We start from the raw sequence: 23,425 nt of genomic DNA, 5'->3' as shown, positions 1-23,425 counted from the left end.
CTGAGCCACCGCACTGCGTGAGTGCGGTGGCTCAGCACCTGCAGCCTGCAATTGCAGGCTGCAACTTTGACCAATTTTTTTTTTCGGTCCTGGTGAAGAACCGCTATCTCAGATAGCGGTTCTTCACCTGTTCATTTTTTTTTTATATTTTATTCAGCCACCGCGGTCACTGACCGCGGTGGCCGTTTATATATTTTTTTTTTTTTAATTTCTGTGTCACCGCGGTGAAGAACCGCGGTGACACTTGAAATTTGTTTTTTTAATTTAAAAAGTTGGCACCGCGGTGGAACACCGCGGTGCCGCTCAGAATTTTGAAGTTTCCCAATTCACACCAAATCTGTAATTTTTTTTTTTTTTTTGCATTATTTAAATAATTGTACCTCCTATGAACCTGCCACTTCGTACCCCAATTGCGCACTTGAACGAATTTAGTTTCATGTGATATTTTCTTAGTACATTAAATGTATTCGCTAGGTCAGCGAGGTGCTGGACCCATCTGTCGACTCTTTACCAGCATGTCGTTCACATATACTCCACTTACGCCTCAACTATTCTCGAAACATGCGGTCCACCGAACGTTGGTGTAGCACCTGCAATTTTCAGCACGAAAGGCATAACAACATAACAATAGATCCCCCCTAATGTGATAAAGCTAACTCGTTTCTGATCATCGGGGTTAAGCATAATTTGGTGATAACTCTGCGAAGTATCCATTAAATTTAGTAGTTCATGGCTGGAGGTGGAATCCACCAACTGGTCTATATGGGGAAAGGGGTAAAAATCTTTGGAGCATGCCTTATTAACATCTCTAAAGTCAACACACATGCGCCACTTATTACTTGATTTAGACACCAACACCACATTGGATAACCATTATGGGAATTGAATTTCCCTAAACATGACGTGCCAAAAATAATTTACTTATCTCCTCTTGAAGATTTTATCCTCTTTCGGCAAAATGCCTCTACTTTTGCTTCACTTGGGGGGAAGCTTGGATCCAAGTTCAGGTTTTTAACTACGATGCTGGGATCAATTCCCACGTGGTCACTGGCTGACCAAGCAAAGACATCAACGTTCTGCTATAAAAGGCGGTTAATTGTCCAACTAGTATAACACTCAATTGGGAATCGATCTTGGTGATTTTGTTTGACTCTTCGAACACCAGCTGGATACTCAGTAGCTCTTCAACCAGCTGAACAAGAGCGGGAATGATGCCTTTCTTATCATTTTATTGAGTAGAGCCTCGACTAGCTTCCTTATTAGGTGGGTCAATCTCTATCTTCCTGTTGCTGCCTCTTATGGCCTCTACATAACACTTTCGATCTTTGTATTGATCCCCTTTGACTTCTACTAATTTGGTTCCAATAGGGAATTTCAACTTCATATGGTACGTAGAAAATAACTGCTAGGAAAGTGTTCAGAGCAAGCCGTCCTAGAATCATGTTATATGTGCCGGCATATCTATGACTAGAAAACGAACCATCTTAGTCCTCCTGGTGGGCTATGTACCTAAAGAAAAGGGAAGCGAAATTTATCCCATAGAGTGGACGACCTCTCCTACAAAGCCATACAGCGAAGTAACAACCAACGCCGACCGGATGTCTCTCAGCTCCATTTGTCACTTGAATCCACAAAAATACGTTGAACAGTATAATTATCCACTGAAGCTGTAGCACCCCCTATCACTACTAGGACTATATCTTCCCTAAACGTCATATTTATAGTAACCCTTGTGTCAATATATATAAATATGCATATAATCATCTAATCAATATGCATACGTAATCCCAACGTCATAACAGGCATAATCAACCCACAACATCATATATACATATCAAACACCACAAGAAATCCATCACAAGTAATCCCTATGCTTACGTTCTCTTTATACGAATAAAATACGATTTGTACTCTAACTGACAAAGAGGAGAAAACTGCATACTGGCCCAACCCGCTTGAGTATAGTGTGTAGACTTAGCATTCAACAGGCAGACACCTCAAAGTCTACTCCTGAAGAAAATGTCAGCAGAGGGGTGAGCCTGCTACTCAGTAAGTATATAACCAGCCCCACATATATATATATATATATATATATAGATATATATATCAAAAATAGCTCAAACAAGATAAGTAGGCAACATGCACGGAATACAGTCAATTTAATTCCAACATAATTAGCTTCATCACCCCACATAACTAATTCGCAGTAAAACAATCAATTAAAGTCCCTTCCTTTTAGTTTGCTTAGCAGAAGGTGATATCGTATTTTTTCCGTCAACTCAATCTCACCGTTAAATAAGTTCAAGTGAATCCCCTTGAGAGTCGGCTCATCAATATCATTTCGTATCATAGCTCTTTCAATTCGCATCATAGCTCTTTCATTTCGCATCATAGCTCTTTTATTTCGAAGCATTGCTCTTTTATATCGCAGCATCGCTCTTTTCATTTCATTTCTTTCTCATATCGCATCATAGCTCTTTTTATTTTATTTCGTCTTACAGGTTTTTCAACACATCAAGGGGTATTCACACCACAATTATATTCAATTTCCACCACTCCCTCATTTTCACATATCACCATTCTTATAAGCAACTAGTAACGTAAAATCATATATCAATATATAGTCATTCTCAGATACTTACAGCACATCACCCAACAAACATAATGTCTCAACGTATTTTCTCATTCCACATACACAATTTTGTCAATCAAATTAAATCATTCAGCACTCATATATTTTCAGATAAATCAATATCAGCATGAATTACAAATTTATATAACAGGAATAGCACAAATAAAGGGGACATATATAGATAATACTAATTATTTACTTACCTCGACTTCAGAACGCTTTTATCTACTCAATTGATAGTTGTCAGTCCTTTCACCTTACCCCTGTATCCTATAATCAGTTATACCACATACAATTAATATACGAGAATATCGTAATTTCTTTTAAATATAATATTAAATATTATTCGTACAATTTCTAATAATTCTCTAATATTCCATCTCTATCGAAATATAAATTTTCGTTCTAGTTCTTCTTAGTAACTAGACACTCTAGGCCTCATAAAGATACTTATAATTTATCAAGTAATTCATAAGAATTCATTTAACCAAACCCCTTATATATTTATAAATATCATTTTTAATAACATCCTTAATTAAGTTTTCATTAAAACCCTCATTTTTCCTCCTTAATAACATAGTATTCTTAAATATAATTTTAGAAATATTTTTATGAATTTTCTATAAATTTCTCGCTATTATATAATTTAATTAAACGATAATACATAGAATTGTGTATTTGGTTAATAATTCCGATGGAATTGTATAAATTAGTGATAGTAATATTCGAATCTAATAAATTTAATAATCTAATTAATCAATAATATTATTTTTATATTCGATTTGATATTTAATTCGACACTATTTTAAATAGCCAAACTCGTAAAATATTTCGATTAAATAATACATCGCTCAATATAAACAATATTTAATAAATGGACTAATTAAATAATACAGTTATACAAGTTAATATAAAATAAAATTATAATTTTCGTACCTCCGTTTCTTCGTTTTTTCTCCGCTGAAAAGCGTGTGTTGTGTATTTGTGTGTGTGGACCAAGACAAAGAAAATAAAAGAGAATGAGAGAGTGAGGTGGTGGGCTTCGATTCTTTCTTTCTCATATATACATACATATATATTATTTACTGATATATATATAACATTATTATTAATTTTATTTATTTAATTAGACTTTTTTTAAAATACCCATTATGTCCTTCCTAAATTTCTTGATTAATATATGTTGCCCCCAAATATTATAACGAATTCCAATTTAATTCGTTTAAGTTTTATTATATTCCAATTATGACCTACAATTTATTTACTAATCACTAGGTTTCATAAAAATTTGTCCATTAATTCTACAATTATGTATTATAATCTTTGGGATGTCAGAGAAGCAGAATTACGTCGTTATAGGGTAAATATACTCCCTCGGTGTTAGCAAGACAAAAGTGGATCATTGGTCCCCTTACTGGCGCCTTGTCGTCTATTTCTATAATGGTTCTCGCAGCTCCTGCATGTGCGCGTCTAACTCGACCTATATTCCCGTCAATGGGTCCTCCAGCTATTATATGGATTACTCCTTTAGCGAGGATGTTTTTCAAGCTCATTTCTCAAGTTTGGGCTTCTTTCTTTCTCTGCTCCCTCTTAGCAGTATCTTCGACTAGATGCTCACTCCTGTAGGAGCTATGGTGGCGAGAACGTTCTTCCTTTTCTTTGTGCCTTTTCTCCTTATCCACGTAATCTTTCAGGTAACTGACTTGGATGATTCTTTCTATCTCGTGTCTCAGTTGGCAGCAACGATTGGTATCATGTGTCGTATTCTCTATGATACCTGAAAAAATATTTGGACTTTGAAATTTGAGGCCACCGCAAAGCTGGAAGTCTCGATCGCTATAAGCATCCTAGTAGGGCTGGTAATGAGAGGTGTGTACTGTTCATTTTTTGGATCAAGGGGGTTGAAACGTCCTCATGGCACACCTCTAGCTTTACACATGGAAAATAGCTAGTTCTCCTTTCTTTCGTCCCGACCGTTCTTTTTCACCAGCCAGGCATCTTCCAAATTCATATATTATATTTTTTTGCTCAAGCTAGAACATCCAAAAATTCAACGGTTGGTTTCTTGGTTAAGGACTCAAATAGGGGACCTCCACGAAGTCCCTAGGTGGTTCACTGACGAGCTCCTCTTGGTGGGGTGTAGGCACTTCAGGATGATTGTGTTAAAATGCTTGATGCCGAAAAGGCTAATGACCGGTTTGTTGTATTTCTTGCTGCTGGCAAATTGGTATTGGAAAAGGGAGCTAAACTCTAGAAAGGATCTAACTGATCCAACTGGAAGCTGGTCGAACCATTGCTGCACAGAACTTGTTAGTGTAGTAAGGAAAACACGACACTTACTACCGTTACTATCCCTGTGCAGCTAGACTGCATTTTCAAACTTACGGATTTGTTTAGTTGGATAAGTCTTACCATCATAGGTAGGTAGATGTGAAGGTGCTTGAAAATGAGTAGGGAGTTCTTCAACCATGATGTGTTCGCTAAAAGGAATACCATGTTTAGCAGGCATGGTTTCTTTCTTCACCTGTTGTCGAAGTTCCACAATCCATTCTTCAGGGATTCACAAATACTAGGGCATTAACATCAGGATGTCTCGTTGCCTACAAAAATCAGCAGGGGTAGACTGTTCTTTTGGAGCCAAGCAGGAATCTGTTCGACCAAACCTTGACTTCCTGGTGTCCCGCCTCTCTCCAGTTGGGAAAAGGATCCTGCTCCCCTAGCTTAAGAATCACAGAGGGTTGAGTTGATGGTTCCATGATGAATTGACAAAGTTGCTCATAGAAGAGTGGGTTCATAACAATAGGTCTAACTGTTTGGTCAAAAGTTGGAGCATTGGCTTCGAAGGCTAGATTTGGAATAGGGACATTAGCAGCTCCGAAAGTGGGATTTGTAGGTGGAGTAGTTGGTCTAACTGTACTAGTGAGGGAAGAGTTTCCCTTGTAGGATCCATTGTTACCTCCGTTGTTGGAATTAGTCATTTCTCACGTCAAAGTTCAAGCATTCGCAGAGACGGCGCCAGTGATGCATACCAGAAATTTGACCACACAACAAGGGTTGAAGGATCTTCATAAAATCCTAAGATTATCAGAGGACTAGCCCTGCAAAACAGAGTTTAGCACTTCGATGTTTAAGTCAGTAACGTTTTATGAAGAAATAAAAGGAAAAACTTTAATTAAAGTGAGAATAATGGTATAAAATGGTGATAAGGTGTATGTATTCGTATGGAGTGCAAAATATAAGTTTAGAATAGCACAAAAATTGAGATAAAATAATGAGAGAAAGTGATAGTTTGAGTCTGAAGAATGATGTTGCTAAGTGACTGCACAAAGCCTCAATTTATAGGCTTGTATAGAGTAGGATATTGGGTTAATTGCTAAGTTCTTACAGAGTCGGAACGCCTTTTAAGTTAGGTATCATCCGGAATAAATCGTTTGTAATTTGGATAAATATTATCTGAGATACATGAGTTGGACAGAATCCTGCATTATCCGTCTAAGGATCTGGGAGTTGGTTAGTTGTGGATTTTTCAGCATATCTGTTACTGATTTACTTGGAACCACTTGGAGATATTAAAGGATGATGTGTACAAATGTATTACTAGCTACATGATGTTTCCTCCCAGTTGTATGATGAAGTGTCTAGTTGAAATGAGTTTATTGCATAGCCTTACCAGTTCAGTAAAGTAGTAGTAAAGCCTGTGGGACTTTCTTCCCCATTGATGAGCTTTATCCATCTTGTTGATGGGCCCTTATCCGTCCTACTGATGAGCCAGTTGGGCTCTTAGTTGGTTAGACTAGTATGCCTAGTTTGTGGGCTTGATCCAATAAATCTATGGGCATTACTTATTAATTCTAAGGTCCAATAATAGCCCAAAAGATTTATTTAAACTAATTAAATAAACTGAACCCATTTTCATCAAGTAATCAATCCCATTAATTAATTGAATCAAGCAAAATCAAATTAATTAAAATGTGATTGGCTCAAACTTAATTAATCCTATTAATTTTAAACCTTGGGTCAGCCATCAAATGGACTTTCATATTAACTGATCTACTAATTTATTCTCCTAAATTAATGTAAACTATTAATTCATTTCTTTTGTAATTAATTCCACCATTACTCTACAATTTCTGTAGTGTTTTGTGTGTGACTATTGAGGTTCAACCTGAACTAGACTTGGGCTTGTATCTGACGCAATTAATTAATTAAATCTATTAACCATTAATGCAGAAGTGTTTGTCACCATGGGTAGTCGTCTAGAAACAGTCCATGACATTACAAATAGATGAATGTAGCGTGAACATTTAGATTCCCAAGTACCATACGGGTACAACCTTTCCACCAGTTGTCTTCTGGTCTAAGTCTAGTTTATTAAATTCGGCGTTGGTTCTCATCTTGGACTAGACAACTATACTTATCATTCTATACACATTTACTCCTTTGATTGATATAGGAAACCTTTCCCAATTCAATTAATCATTGTGTTCACAGACTCAAGGAACATAAACACATCTTAGAGCGCATAGATAATATAATTGTCATTCAATGACAGGCGATAGATTTAGTGTTGGAACTTACCGTCCTCACTATATGTTATGATTATACTGGAGAAGACTTATAATGATCACGTCAAAGTTCATAGTCATCTTTCACTAGGCTCAAGATACAACCATCACATATATGCGACTGCCATAAATCCTAAAATCTAAGGACTAAATTATAATACCAGAGTTGAGGAGTACCAGTCATACAGATTAAGCCCCATAGGCTTCCATATAAAGATTCTAAGGGAGCCAATTCAATCGGTTCAATCCTTACCAACCACCCACTAAAGTTACATAGATATCCCACGTCTGTCGGCGATGAGACAAGTAACTTATCTAATAAATCTAACATTTAGCAAGTCTTGATAAAACTCTCGATGCCCAGTCTCCACACTCCCAACTTGGAACATTCGAGACCCAATCATCAAAAGTTGATCTCACAGTTGCCATCTAATGCACAACGCAACTACATTGATTGTTTGATTGTCTGGGGCCTCTATTGTGATACGAGGCAATAAAAGCATAATAGGAAACAAGGGCAACAAAAGATTGCCATCAAATTCATATTTTGCTCACTAATTCAATGTTACATATAAAAAAAATTGCTTAAGTAGATTATAAAAATACCAATTTAATTGATTTTCTCATCACATATTCTAACAGTTGGAACGTTTTAGATCAAAAAATAGATGTTGGTTTTGTGACCGCCATCATATGCGTGATGCAACCCCATAGCATTTATGATCCAAGCGCTTCAATTAAAATGCGTATGAGCTAAACATATTTTAAGGATACAATGAAGTTTGTCCAAAGGACTACTCTCAATTATTAACAGTTTGTTGAAATTAGAACTGTTTAGAATGGTTCATAAGGAACACCAACTCGCTTGATGGTTACCACTTCTAATATTTCGATAATTTTTTAATAAATTTAGTCATTTATTGATAATTTTTTATTCCTTTCACATTGTAATTAATAGATCTCATTTTTTGTTTTTGTAACTATGAGTTATTAGGTCTAAAGTTGTCAATGCAAGACTAAATTTTTTGAAAAATGGACCAAATGTGAGATGTTTAGAACTAAATTAGTCAAAAAAATGACTAAATGTATAAATAGAGTAAGTTACTAGACCAAAAATATAATTTTGCTTTTATCAATTTATAGATGTTAGGGGGTGAAGCTAAATGTGCCGGACCAATGAAATATTAGGATCATTTTAAAATTTACATAAAAATGAAGGACGGGAGATATTGCCGCTTTCATGTGGGACTAAATTATAATTTTGTCCATTTGTTTCTCCAAAATATAATTTTTCCATTTATTTAAAATATAGGGAAAATTGCATAACACCCCCCTTTGCGTTATGCTAAAATTGCACAAAACTTACTTGTATTAAATGAATAGCTATAAAAGACCTTGTAAATTTTGAAACCATGCAAAAAGACCCACTCCGTCCAAACCCAACGAAGGTGTTGTACATGCGGTGGAAATGAGAGTACGGGCCTTTTTTTTTTTTCTCATTTCAGATTTTTTGGTAGTGTAATGGTCCAAAATACCCTTCTCCTCTACTATATATGCAACTTGACATCCTCCGGCAAACATACTACACAAAAATAGGGTTTTAAGTGGGCAAATGTCCAATTTGTCCCTTTTGTTTGAATATAAATAAAAAAATCACTTATAATATTATATATTATTAATTAAATTAAATTATTATTTAATTTAAATATATTTTTATATTTATTTATAAAATATACTAATCAATATAACAATACCTAAAAATTACATCAATTTTTTTAACTTATGTAAAATGTTACATTAAAATTATTAATATATATTTAAATTAAACATTTAATATTTTTTTATTTTTAAATTTTTTATTAAATTGAATAATTTCATATGAATATAAATAAAAATCACTTACAATATTATATATTACTAATTAAATTAAATTATTATTTAATTTAAATGCATTTTAATATTTATTCATAAAATATACTAAGTACATATAATAAATATCTAAAAATTATGTCAATTTTTTTACCGTATATAAAATATTATATTAAAACTATTAATATATATTTCAATTAAATATTTAACATTTTTTTATTATTTTTAAATTTTATTAAATTAAATACTTTTGCTATATTATTACTTAATTTAAATATATTATATTATTTATTTATATAATATACTAAATAAATATAGAAATACTTCAAAATTATATCAATTTCTTTAACTTAGATAAAATATTATATTTAAATTATTAATATATATATAAATTAGACATTTACTATTTTTTATTATTTTACTTAATTTTTATTTATCTCTCTTCTTTCCGCCGTCTTCTCTGTCGCCGAAGAGTCGTCGGCGGTGATGAAAATGGACAAGCTTGACCTTGTTGAAATCGTTTGAACGAGAGGAGTCAAACGGTGGTAGTCTCAGGCCGTGATTCATTCGTTCATATGACAGCGAATCGACGGCATGAACTTCACATAACAGTGTCAAATTCAAAATTTTTGGATCTCAGCAAAAACTTGATGAAAATAATCAAGTTTGGTCCCTTTCTAATCTTCAGGTCGAGACGAGTCTAGTGGTGGTGGTCCCAGGCCGGAATTCATCCGGACGACGATGAATCGAAACCAAGAAGTTTTGACGATCGTGCTCGGAACTCACTCTCTACGATCAATAAAAATTAAAATTGATGGTATGTATATGTTCGCCTTAAGGAGAGGATTCGAATGGTATAAGCAATGACAGAAAATTCTTTCAGATGACGCTGGAATCTTAGAGAGAAGATTTATGAGAAATAGTATATACGTTGTATATAATGTATATATAAATGAAAAATATATTCAAAATTACTTAAGATCTGGACCATTTATTTTTTACATTCAAAGATCAACGATAATTATAAGAAGGGTATAACGATCAATTTAGTAAAAATTTAACGCTGTTCGGGTTTAACTAACAGCATAGGAGATAATGCAACACTTTGAAAAACATAGGGTTTGTTTTACCTATTCTTTTAGCACAGGGGATTTTTAGCTAAATTCTAAAAATATATGGGGAATTTTTTTATGCAATTTTCCCTAAAATATACATATTGATTGTTATTCAACAAGAGAGGAGATTACACATTTGATGCCAGGTATACACATTGTATTCTTTTTTGGACTAAATGTATAAAACTTCACTCTCCTATTTTGAGAATAGGCTAAAATCCCCCTGCTATTTTATTTTAGTCAGCAAAAAACCACATTCTGTTAACAAGTAACAAGAAGTGGAAGATACGCACGTCTGGTGTGTATAGCAGTCATTTTCTACGGTTTAAATCCATATTTACTTTTATCAAATATGAGATGTTTAGGACTAAACTAGTAAACAATGACTGAATGTGTAAATAGAGTTAGTTACATAAACAAAGATGTAAATTTACTTTTATCAATTTATAGATGTTAGGAGGTGAAGCTAAATGTGCCGGAGCAATGAAATAATAGGATCACTTTAAAATTTGCATAAAAATGAAGGATGGGAAATATTGTCCGCTTTCGTGTGGGAGTAAAATAATAATTTTGTCCATTTGTTTCTCAAAAATAATTTTTTCATTTATTTAAAATATACATATTGAATGTTATTCAATAAGAGAGGAGATTCACACACTTGATGCCAGGTAAACACTTTCTATTCTTTTTTCTTGTAGTAAAATTCTTTATTAATATTTATAATTGTTTACACAACATATTTCAGTTACCACCAATGAAAATTGTAAATATATATATATATATATAGTTAAGGATATATCTCAATGATAGATCTCAGTGCCAAAACAGGATAAATCCGATAACCACTGAAGCCAGCGTCAGAAATGAGATTTGCCCATTCTTTTTCCGTTCTTTCTTTTCCTTTAAATGTAGCCATCATGAGCATGTCAAGGAGGAGTTGAGTTTCAACTGATTCATTCTCCTTCACCACCATCTCGATGATTATCACCTTCCCTCTCTTTCCATTGCTCGTTACTGCTTCTTTATTCTTCAGTACACAAAAGTCAATTTTTCGTAGCTAATACCCTCTGGCTACAATTTTGTCCATAGCGATGTATTTGCTACGTCAATCTTCCTTATGACAAAAGTTCATACTGAATTCATAGCAAAAAGCCGTTTGCTACGGATTTTAGCCTTTTACTATGATTTCTACATGATAGTTAAAAACTTTTTTCCCCTTATAGTGTGTGCAAAACACTTGTGCCCACCGTTCATTTATTGACAAAAGTTAGGTGGTGAAATTAAATGTGTTGAAGAAGTTAAATGCAATGTTGGGACCATCTTGAAATTCACTTATAGAGAATGGCATAAAGTGTTGGCCCCTATTGCTTATCTCAGATTAAAAATATAATTTTTTCCTTTTTTTTTTCTCATCAAAACTTAATTTTTCCATATATTTAAAATTTACACATTGATTTTTTTTTTCAATAAGAGGAGCTTCAAACACTTGATGCTAGTAATCACATGTATTCAATTTTCTGGTAGTAGGATGCTTTATTAATATTTGTAATTGTTTGCACAGCAATTTAGTTACAACAATCAAACTGTAAACAGAACTAAAAATAGATCTAAGGATATATTTCGATTATAGATCTCAATCCCAAAATAGGATAAATTCTATAACCTTGGAAGCCAGCACCAGAAAAGAGATTTGCCCATTCTTTTTCTTTCCTTTCTTTTCCTCCAAGTAAAGTCATCATAATCATGTCAAATTGGAGTTGAGTTTCAACTGACTCAGTGTTGCTTCTCTCATCATCTACCACCATCTCGATCAGTATCACCTTTCCTCTCTTTCCATTGCTAGTTATTGCTTCTTTACATTTCTTCAGTATCTCAACACTTTCCTCATCGCTCCAATCATGAAGTACCCACTGTCCATATCAATTATTGGTCAAGAATATATACAGGAAGAAATTGAAGCAATCTGGTGATATCGGTAAATGAGCAAATTATCTTTTTATCAAAGAAATTTTGTAATTTTTCAAAACGAATCAATTTACCTTCATAGACAAGGAGGTAAATTACTTCATTTAAAAAACATCCGAGATTAATTGTAATTATTTTTTCATAGGGGGTAATTTGTTGATTTGCAATGTGAAGGTAAATGCATTAAACCCCTTTATAAATATGTGAAAATTGATCATGCGAGCTTGCCTTGAGTAGAACTGCATCTGATGGGGGAATATAGTCGAACATATTTCCCTCAATATACTTCAAGTTCTTTCTCCCCTCCAATCCCGCCACAATATGTGGTAGATCAAGCACTGTACAATGAATTTGCGGGAACGCCTGGGCTATGGCCTTGGCCAAAGTTCCGGTGCCTCCGCCTACATCCACGAGGGAATCCAAACCCTCAAACACTTGCCTACAATCTCTAGTAATCACGCTGGCCACCATTGGAGTATCACTTTCCATGCCTTGATCAAACAAATGGCTAAACCTCGAGTTCCGCTCTTTCTTCTCCCAGAATGACGTCCTGTTATTGGCGGTATGAAACGGTGTGGGGTCATGAGTAGTTTGGAACCATCTACTCAAATGGTGCATCGACTCAATAAGGATGGGATCAATTTGGGAAATTACAAAGGGTTTCATGCTCATGGGGCGATCTCCGACCAAAAGACGTGAAGCAGGCGTAAGCGAATAGCCATCCTCATTAGACGAATTGAGTTTTTCTAATACAAAGAAGCCAGAATGCACGAGGATTCGCATGAGACGGTACATGCAATTGGCTTTGGCTTTGTCGACAGCCGGGAGAGCATCTAGCAGTTCAGTCAGGGTCATCGGGCCGCCATGCTTGTGGATGACGTCGGGGATGCCAAGCTCAGTTGCACATTTCAGTGACATGGAGTTTACTTAGTTGAACACCTGATTCCAAACGTGAGCTTCAGCTTCAAGTACCTCAAGAGATTGCTTTTGGTTAACCATCGCCATGTCTTGGATTCCTGAGTTCAAATGAGCAATGTATGAATATGCTATGGTCTGCAAATATTTTCAGGGAGAGTTGGCTTCACAAAGTAATGGACAATGTGATATTGTATGTTTAATTTGGCATATGTTCTTCTTGTAATATAGATATACATATACATATATATATATAGAATCAATGGCGAAGCCAGAAAATAGGCATAGCCTTATCAAAATTTAATTAATTAATTTAAATAAATATTAAATTTAACAAAAGTTTTAAATTAGTAAACAATTGCTTTGTAAATTAAATGCAAAATATAGTGATATAAAGTGTTTGTTTGACCCTGTGATTTAGCAGGTCAACCTTCAGCTTTGAGTATTAAATATGTGAAGTTTTTTCAATTTTGGGATCATTTTGAAAATTTGATAATAGTACTAAATATGTCGAGTTTTCTCATTTTTAAAACTATTTTAAAATTTTCATAAAGCAAGTGACTAAAAATACTGAACCTCCTATCTTATGGGACTAAAACGCTCTAAACACTATAATCACTTCTTCTAAAATCAATTAATTAAAATTAATTCTATCACAAAAAAAGTTTAATAATTAACTGTGCAATCGTCAAACCAAATTATTCCAAATACAATTAACTCTTACAACTATGACTTGACAATCGAAAGGCCACAAAGTTTTCGGTACTAGTAATTATTGTTACATCAATATTGTTCGACAACATCGAACAATATTGATGTAACAATAATTACTAGTACCGAAAACTTTGTGGCCTTTCGATTGTCAAGTCATAGTTGTAAGAGTTAATTGTATTTGGAATAATTTGGTTTGACGTTCCCTATGATATAGCTCATGTGAGTATTATCTATCTTGTTGATCAACCAAGCATTTTGAGCATCTTGCTCTTGGATGTGCTTTGTCAGTCCCTCAATGGCTCGTGGTTGGCTTGCAATCTGCTCTTCTATAGTTGTAGCATTCTTCACCGTGATTGGAGCTATATTTGTTTTGAAGAAATATCTACACACGAAGCGAGAGGACAGAGGAGATTTATTTTCATCATCTTCACTTGCATAACTAGGTAGGAGTACGTTCTTCTAGAAAGACTTGATAAGAGGAGTCAACTGAGAGGATTCTTTAAGTTTCTTTGACATGCTCCTCATAGTAGCACCAACACTGTTGCTACTAGAAGTTGAAGATTTCGATGTGGCGAGCTTCGAATTCACCATCTTCAAAACATTTTCTTGAGTATCCCTTTAGATGCTTCAATCTCGATGATGGGTAGAGATGTCCCACTGGGCGTGATGAAATTTGTGAGCGCTAATTTTAGTGTGTTTATATATTAAAACATGAGAAAATTATCAAAAATAAAATATATAGATTCAAAAGAATTGAAATGAGTAAATTCTAAATTCTATCCCCTGATTCTTCTCTTTAAAATTGTAGTTTGCAAACATGACAAATCCAAAGGTAAAATCTTTTCATAGATCTTCCTTTGACTTAGATTTGAAGTTCTATAACGTTAATTCGAGGGCTTACGCCAATAATTGCAAATTAGATACTATAGTCTTGACTTGAAATTTGAGGATTTTGAAGTTGATTTGCCACTTGAACATTCTTGAGAATATATATTTGGATATCTATAACATTAATTCATAGGGTTTAGCACCTGTAATCCCCAATTAAACGCTCGAATTTATTGCAAACCTTCGACGAACGACTCGATCTTTTCCTTGGGCGCCTTGAATCACTGCCAAAAATGGCTGGATTTGTAACAGTCATATGGCCGTTACAATACACACGGCCTTTGTAACATTCTTGTAATAGATTAGACTTGCTGACGTCATTGAGGAGGCAATGAAAATGTAGTTTGTTTGTAATGGCCATAAATATTCAATAGCCGTTACATGATTTATTTGTGCCTAAAACCATTATAATTCATAGGACATTATTAATTTGCTATGGTTTTTGTAACGGTTCATTATTTTTGTAACAGCTTTTGGTTGAAATAAGGAGTCGTTACAAATGGCAGTCGAAAAATCTGTGGAAAAACATACAGAAAGACTGGTTTACAAAAATCGTGACATTAGAGGAAGTTTTTCTTGCAACGTCCATTACAAAATCCGTTACAAAATAACAGCTTCATTTTCTAACAACTAGTTTTTAATGGCTATCTTAAGAGTCTAAAGGCCGTTTCACAAAAGCCGCTGTAAAAAAACTTATATATATGTGCAAGTTGTTTTTATTCATTTCATTTCATTTTTTGTAGAAATTCTTACTAACCACACACACTCTCAACACTAATTTTCACTCATATGCATCAGCTTGTAGAGTAGATTATTACTCGAATTTTGGACCATGAACTAGTGTTCAACTAATTTAATACTTTATTTTGTTTAATTAAATTAGTTGTAGTTTACTTATTTTAGAACACCACATGTGAGTTGGACATGTACTGAACCCTCCTCCAGACCATTAACTAGCTGCCACATGAAAAACATGTGTGGTTGCCATTTTATTTATGGATGTCGGGGGTTGGAGCTAAATGTGTCGGAGCAACGAAATATTGTGATCATTCAAAATTTGCATAAAATGAAGGAAAAGAAATAGTGTCCCATTCCTGTTGAAGTAAAACAACCATTCGTCCTTTCGTTTCTCAAAGCATCATTTTTCCATATACTTAAAATATACATATTGATTGTCTTTCAATAAGAGAGGAGATTCACACACTTGATGACACTTGTATTTGTTTACTAATATCTCTAATTGTTTACAAAACATCTTTTAGTTACACCAATCAAACTGTAAAAAAAATTAAAAACACAAATGAGCATATAAATAAAATTAAGGGGCTAAATTCAATTTACTTCTATGATATATTAAATGGCCAAATACCTCCTGTCTAAAAAAATTTAGCAAATTACCCCTTGTATTTCAAAAAATGAAGCAAACTACACCCCTATCAATGATTTAGATAAGAGGGTAATTTGCTTCATTTTTCTAATACAGGGGAATTATTTACTATTTCATTCTTCATAAAGGGTTTTTGATTCATTTCTCAAATCACATGGGATAAATTTTTTTCCTAAAATCTTGAATTTTCCAACCCTAAAATCGACGACCATTGTCAGAAATAATAGCACAAGGCAAACTATACCTAGAAATTATATTATTTCAAAGGATTTTTATCACTTCGTTTTCAGTATTTCTGACTAAGGGCTCTGCTTCCACCCACTCGTTGAACTAATCTACTGTCACAAGCATAAATTTACATTGACCCTATGCAGTTCGGAAGGATCCTACTATGTCTACTCCCTACTGGGAAAACGGGCAAGGTGTTGATATGACCTTAAATGGTTCGGCTAGGACATGATTAGCAGGACATGCTTTTGGTATCGCTCACAATTCTAGGTCCAATTTATCTCGTCTTTCTTGAGAGCCGGTCAAAAATAACCTGCTCACAAAGTTTTGTTTGCCAAAGCCATGCTGCCTATGTGGGATCCACAAGCTCCTTCATGTATTTTCTATAGTATGTTCTTACCCTCCTCTGTTGACAAGTATCGTAGGTAAGGTTGAGAGAAACTACACTTGTATAAAATACCATCTAATAGAACAAACCTAGCTGCCCTACTTTTCAAGTGGATTGCATCCATATCGTCAGTAGGAAAGGTATCTTCTTTGAGGATAATCCAACAATGGTTTCCCTCAATCCGTTCAATCTGCAACATAGCTATATCAGTTTCAAGAGAATTCTTGGCAAGAGTTTGTACAATGACTGTGCGAGTGTTACAGCCAACTAAAGAGCTGACTAGTCTAGCTATTTAGTTAGCGTTGTTATTTTTTGTTCGAGGAATTTGGTGGATCTGAAAATTCTTCAGCCGGCCTGTAAGCTCCTTTATCTCCTGGAGATACTCTTTCATGCATTTTTCCTTAACTTCATATCTGCCTTCTACCTGATTTGTCACCAGCTGGGAATCAAAGTAGGTGATCAAGTTCTTAGCTTCTGCATCTAAAGCCATTTTGATACCTGCAATAAGAGATTCATTTTTAGCATCATAATTTGAGGCTTTAAAATCGAATCGAAAAGCATATTCCAGTTTGTCCCCTCCCGGCTAGTGAGTACTACTCCGGCTCCACTGCCTGCAAGGGTGGAAGAGTTATTTGCGTGCACAAGTAGTTTGCTTCATCCCCTTCTACGAGTGTGGCTTCATTTATGAATTCAGGTAGTGCCTGAGCCTTTGTGGATGTCATGGGCTGATAAGAGATATCGTACTCGCTAAGCTCGATAGCCCATTTAATCATCCTACTTGAGGTTTTAGTTTTAGGTAATGTCGCTCAGTATAGAGTATTAGTATATAAACAAGTGGAATGTGACAAGAAATAAGATCGTAATTTGTGCGCTATTATAATGAAATCCAATGCTAGTTTTTCAAGGTACAACTATTCGGCCCTATGCAATACCTTTCTTACATAATAGATGGGATTTTGATGTCTTTCTTCTTCCTTGATGAGCATAGAGTTGATTGCCTACCGTCTTACTGCTAAGTAGAGGTACAAGGACTCCTCAAGTGTTGCTTTGGTGAGCAGGGGTAGTTCTGCTAGGTAGGTTTTTAGATCTTGGAATACCTGCTGGCTCTCATCTTCCCAAAGAAAGTTCTTGATTTTTGTTATATCTTTGAAGAACGGTAGACTACGTTCTACTGATCGAGATATGAATCTACTGAGAGCATCTATGTGTCTGTTACTCTTTGTACTTCATTGAGTTTAGTAGGAGGCTTCATTTCTTGGATGGCTTGAATTTTATATGGGTTGACCTCAATCCCTTTTTCAGTAACCATGTATCCTATGAACCTGCCACTTCGTACCCCAAATGCGCACTTGGACGGATTTAGTTTCATGTGATATTTTCTTAGTACATTAAATGTCTCCGCTAGGTCAGCGAGGTGCTGGACCCATCTGTCGACTCTATACCCGCATGTCGTTGACATATACTCCATTTACGCCCCAACTATCCTCGAAACATGCGGTCCACCAAACGTTGGTGTAGCACCTGCAATTTTCAGCCCAAAAGGCAAAACAACATAACAATCGGTCCCCCTTGATGTGATAAAGCTAACTCGTTTATGATCATTGGGGTTAAGCATAATTTGGTGATAACTCTGCGAAGTATCCATTAAATTTAGTAGTTCATGGCTGGAGGTGGAATCCACCAACTGGTCTATACGGGGAAAGGGGTAAAAATCTTTGGGGCATGCCTTATTAACATCTCAAAAGTCAACACACATGCGCCACTTATTACTTGGTTTAGACACCAACACCACATTGGATAACCATTATGGGAATTGAATTTCCCTAAACATGACGTGCCGAAAATAATATACTTATCTCCTTTTGAAGATTTTATCCTCTTTCGGCAAAATGCCTCTAATTTTGCTTTACTGGGGGGGAAGCTTGGGTCCAAGTTCAGGTTTTTAACTGCGATGCTGGGATCAATACCCACGTTGTCACTGGCTGACCAAGTAAAGACATCAATGTTCTGCTATAAAAGGTGGTTAATTGTCCAACTAGTATAAAACTCAATTGGGAATCGATCTTGATGATTTTGTTTGACTCTTCGAACAACAGCTGGATACTCAGTAGCTCTTCTGCCAGCTGAGCAAGAGCGGGAATGATGCCTTTCTTATCATTTTATTGAGTAGAGCCTCGACTAGCTTCCTTATTAGGTGGGTCAATCTCTATCTTCCTGTTGCTGCCTCTTATGGCCTCTACATAACACCTTCGATCTTTGTATTGATCCCCTTTGACTTCTACTAATTTGGTTCCAACAGGGAATTTCAACTTCATATGGTACGTAGAAAATAACTGCTTGGAAAGTGTTCTGAGCAAGCCGTCATAGAATCATGTTATATGTGCCGGCATATCTATGACTAGAAAACGAACCATCTTAGTCCTCCTGGTGGGCTATGTGCCTAAAGAAAAGGGAAGCGAAATTTATCCCATAGAATGGACGACCTCTCCTACAAAGCCATACAACGAAGTAACAACCAGCGCCAGCCGGATGTCCCTCAGCTCCATTTGTCACTTGAATCCACAAAGATACGTTGAACAATATAATTATCCACTGAAGCTGTAGCACCCCCTATCGCTACTAGGACTATATATTACCTAAACGTCATACTTATAGTAACCCCTATGTCAATATATATATATACGCATATAATCATCTAATCAATATGCATACGTAATCCCAACATCATAACAGGCATAATCAACCCACAACATCATATATACATATCAAACACCACAAGTAATCCATCAAAAGTAATCCCTATGCTTACGTTCTCTTTATACGAACAAAATACGATTTGTACTCAAACTGACAAAGAGGAGAAAACTGCAACTGGCCCAACTTACCTGAGTATAGTGTGTAGACTTAGCGTTCAACAGACAGACACCTCAAAGTCTACTCCTAAATAAAATGTCAGCAGAAGGGTGAGCCTGCTATTCAGTCAATTTAATTCCAACAAGATAAGTAGGCAACATGCATGGAATACAGTCAATTTAATTCCAACATAATCAGCTTCATCACCCCACATAGCTAATTCGCGATAAAACAATAAATTAAACTCCCTTCCTTTTAGTTTGCTTACCAAAAGGTGATATCGTATTTTTCCCGTCAACTCAATCTCACCGTTAAATAAGTTCAAGTGAATCCCCTTGAGAGTCGGCTCATTAATCTCATTTCGTATTATAGCTTTTTCAATTTGCATCATAACTCTTTCATTTCGCATCATAGCTCTTTTATTTCGGAGCATCGCTCTTTTATATCGCAACATCGCTCTTTTCATTTCATTTCTTTCTCATATCGTATCATAGCTCTTTTTATTTCATTTCGCCTTACAGGTTTTTTAACACATCAAGGGGTATTCACACCACAATTATATTCAATTTCCACCAGTCCCTCATTTCCACATATCACCATTCTTGTAAGCAACTAATAACGTAAAATTATATATCAATATATTGTTATTCTCAGATACTTACAGCACATCACCCAACAAACATACTGTCTCAACATATTTTCTCATTCCACTTAACAATTTTGTGAATCAAATTAAATCATTCAGCACTCATATATTTTCAGATAAATCAACATCAGCATGAACCACAAATTTATATAACATGAATAGCACAAATAAAGGGGACATATATAGATAATACTAATTAGTTACTTATCTCGACTTCACAACGCTTTTATCTACTCAATCGATAATTGTCAGTCCTTTCACCTTACCCCTGTATCCTATAATGAGTTATACCACATACAATTAATATATCTAGAATATCGTAATTTTTTTAAATATAATATTAAATATTATTCGTACAATTTCTAATAATTCTTTAATATTCTATCTCTATCGAAATATAAATTTTCGTTCTAGTTCTTCGTAGTAACTAGACACTCTAGGCCTCATAAAGATACTTATAATTTATCAAGTAATTCATAGGAATTTATTTAACCAAACCCCTTATATATTTATAACTATCATTTTTAATAATATTCTTAAATTAAGTTATGATTAAAACCCTCATTTTTCCTCCTTAATAACATAGTATTCTTAAATATAATTCTAGAAATATTTCTATGAATTTTCTATCAATTTCTCGCTATTATATATTTTAATTAAACGATAATACATAGAATTGCATATTTGGTTAATAATTTCGATGGAATTGTATAAATTAGTTATAGTAATATTCAAATCTAATAAATTTAATAATCTAATTAACCAATAATATTATTTTTATATCCGATTTGATATTTAATTTGACATCATTTTAAATAGTCAAACTCGTAAAATATTCCGGTTATATAGTACATCGCTCAATATAAACAATATTTAATAAATGGACTAATTAAAAATACAATTATACAAATTAATATAAAATAAAAATTATAATTTTCGTACCTCCGTTTCTTCTTTTTTTCTCCGCTGAAAAGTGTGTGTGTTGTGTGCTGTGTATTTGTGTGTGTGGACCAAGACAGAGAAAATAAAAGAGAATGAGAGAGTGAGGTGGTGGGCTTCAATTCTTTCTTTCTCTCATATATATATATATATATATATATACATATTATTTACTAATATATATATCATACTAATATATATATGCATAATATTATTATTTTATTTATTTAATTAGACTTTTCTCAAAATACCCATTACGTCCTTACTAAATTTCTTGATTAATATATGTTGCTCCCAAATAGTATAACGAATTTCAATTTAATTCGTTCAAGTTTTATTATATTTCAATTATGATCTATAATTTATTTACTAATTACTAGGTTCCATAAAAATTTGCCAATTAATTCTACAATTATGTATTATAATATTTGGGGCGTCACAGAAACAGAAATAACAAATGCGTCGTTATAGGGTAAATATACACCCTCGGTGTCAGCAGGACCAAAGTGGATCATTGGTCCCCTTACTGGCGCCTTGTCGTCTATTTCTATAATGGTTCTCGCAGCTCCTGCATGGGCGCGTCTAACTCGTCCTATATTCTCGTCAACGGGTCCTCCAGCTATTATATGGATTACACCTTTAGCGGGAATGTTTTTCGAGTTCATTTCTCAAGTTTGGGCTTCTTTCTTTCTATGCTTCCTCTTAGGAGTATCTTCGGCTGAATGCTCACTCCTGTAGGAGCTATGGTGGCGAGAATGTTCTTCCTTTTATTTGTGCCATTTCTCCTTATCCACGTAGTCTTTCAGGTAACCAACTTGGATGAGTCTTTCTATGTCGTGTCTCAGTTGGCGACAACGACTGGTATCATGTGTCGTATTCTCTATGATGCCTGAAAAAATATTTGGACTTTGAGATTTGAGGGCCTTCTTCTGAACCTTTAGGCCACCGCAAAGCTGGAAGTCGATCGATCGTTATAAGCATGCTAGTAGGACTATTAATGAGAGGTGTGTACTGTTCATTTTTTTGATCAAGGGGGTTGAAACGTCCTCATGGCACACCTCTAGCTTTACACATGGAAAATAGCTAGTTCTTCTTTCTTTCGTCCAGACCGTTCTTTTTCACCAGCCAGGCATCTTCCAAATTCATATATTATATTTTTTCGCTCGAGCTAGAACATCCAAAAATTAAACAGTTGGTTTCTTGGCTAAGGACTCAAATAGGGGACCTCCATGAAGTCCCTAGGTGGTTCACTGACGAGTTCCTCTTGGTGGGGTGTAGGCACTTCAGGATGGTTGTGTTAAAATGTTGGATGTAAGCCCTTACGGTCTCCTTCTTCTCCCGCTTGATGCCGAAAAGGCTAATGACCGGTTTGTTGTATTTCTTGCTGCTAGCGAATTGGTGTTGGAAGAGGGAGCTAAACTCTGGAAAAGATCTAACTGATTCAACTGGAAGCTGGTCGAACCATTGCTGCACAGAACTTGTTAGTGTAGTAAGGAAAACATGACACTTAATACCATTAGTTTCCCTGTGCAGCTAGACTGCATTTTCAAACTTACGGATATGTTTAGTTGGATAAGTGTTACCATCATACGTAGGTAGATGTGAAAGTGCTTGAAAATGAGTAGGGAGTTCTTCAGCCATGATGTGTTTGCTAAAAGGAATGCCACGTTCAGTAAATATCAGGATGTCTCGTTGCCTACAAAAATCAGCAGGGGTAGACTGTTCTTTTGGAGCCAAGCAGGAATCTGTTTGACCAAACTTTGACTTCCTAGTGTCCCGCCTCTCTCCACTTGGGAAGAGGATCCTGTTCCCCTAGCTTCAAAATCACAGAGGGTTGAGTTGATGGTTTCCATGATGAATTGACAAAGTTGCTCATAGAATTGTGGGTTCATAGCAATAGGTCTAATTGTTTGGTCGAAAGTTGGAGCATTGGCTTCGAAGGCCAGATTTGGAATAGGGACATTAGCAGCTCCGAAAGTGGGATCTGTAAGTGGAGCAGCTGGTCCAACTGTACTAGTGAGGGAAGAGTTTCCCTTGTAGGATCCATTGTTACCTCCGTTGTTGGAATTAGTCATTTCTCACGTCAAAGCTCAAGCGTTCGCAGAGACGGCGTCGATGATGCATACCAGAAATTTGACCACACGACAAGGGTTGAAGGATCTTCATAAAATCCTAAGATTATCAGAGGACTAGCCTTGCAAAACAGAGTTTAGCACTTTGATGTTTAAGTCAGTAACGGTTTATGAAGAAATAAAAGAAAAAACTTTAATTAAAGTGAGAATAATGGTATAAAATGGTGATAAGGTGTATGTATTCGTATG

The 23,425-nt window shown here is 35.0% G+C and overlaps 1 protein-coding gene across 1 annotated transcript; it reads right to left on the bottom strand.

Moving 5' to 3' along the window:
- LOC105172353 (probable O-methyltransferase 3) lies at positions 11,743-13,268 on the bottom strand. The gene is made up of 2 exons (XM_020697193.1): positions 12,375-13,268; positions 11,743-12,091 (listed from the first exon to the last, which is right to left on the bottom strand). Exons 1-2 carry the CDS (start codon positions 13,062-13,064, stop codon positions 11,789-11,791), a joined length of 993 nt encoding a protein of 330 aa, XP_020552852.1. The 5' UTR covers positions 13,065-13,268; the 3' UTR covers positions 11,743-11,788.

The sequence above is a fragment of the Sesamum indicum genome, linkage group LG10 (assembly GCF_000512975.1).
Source record: "Sesamum indicum cultivar Zhongzhi No. 13 linkage group LG10, S_indicum_v1.0, whole genome shotgun sequence".
Lineage (NCBI taxonomy): Eukaryota > Viridiplantae > Streptophyta > Magnoliopsida > Lamiales > Pedaliaceae > Sesamum > Sesamum indicum.
The sequence above is the reverse complement of the archived record's forward strand: the minus strand, read 5'-3'. Positions and strand labels throughout refer to the sequence as shown.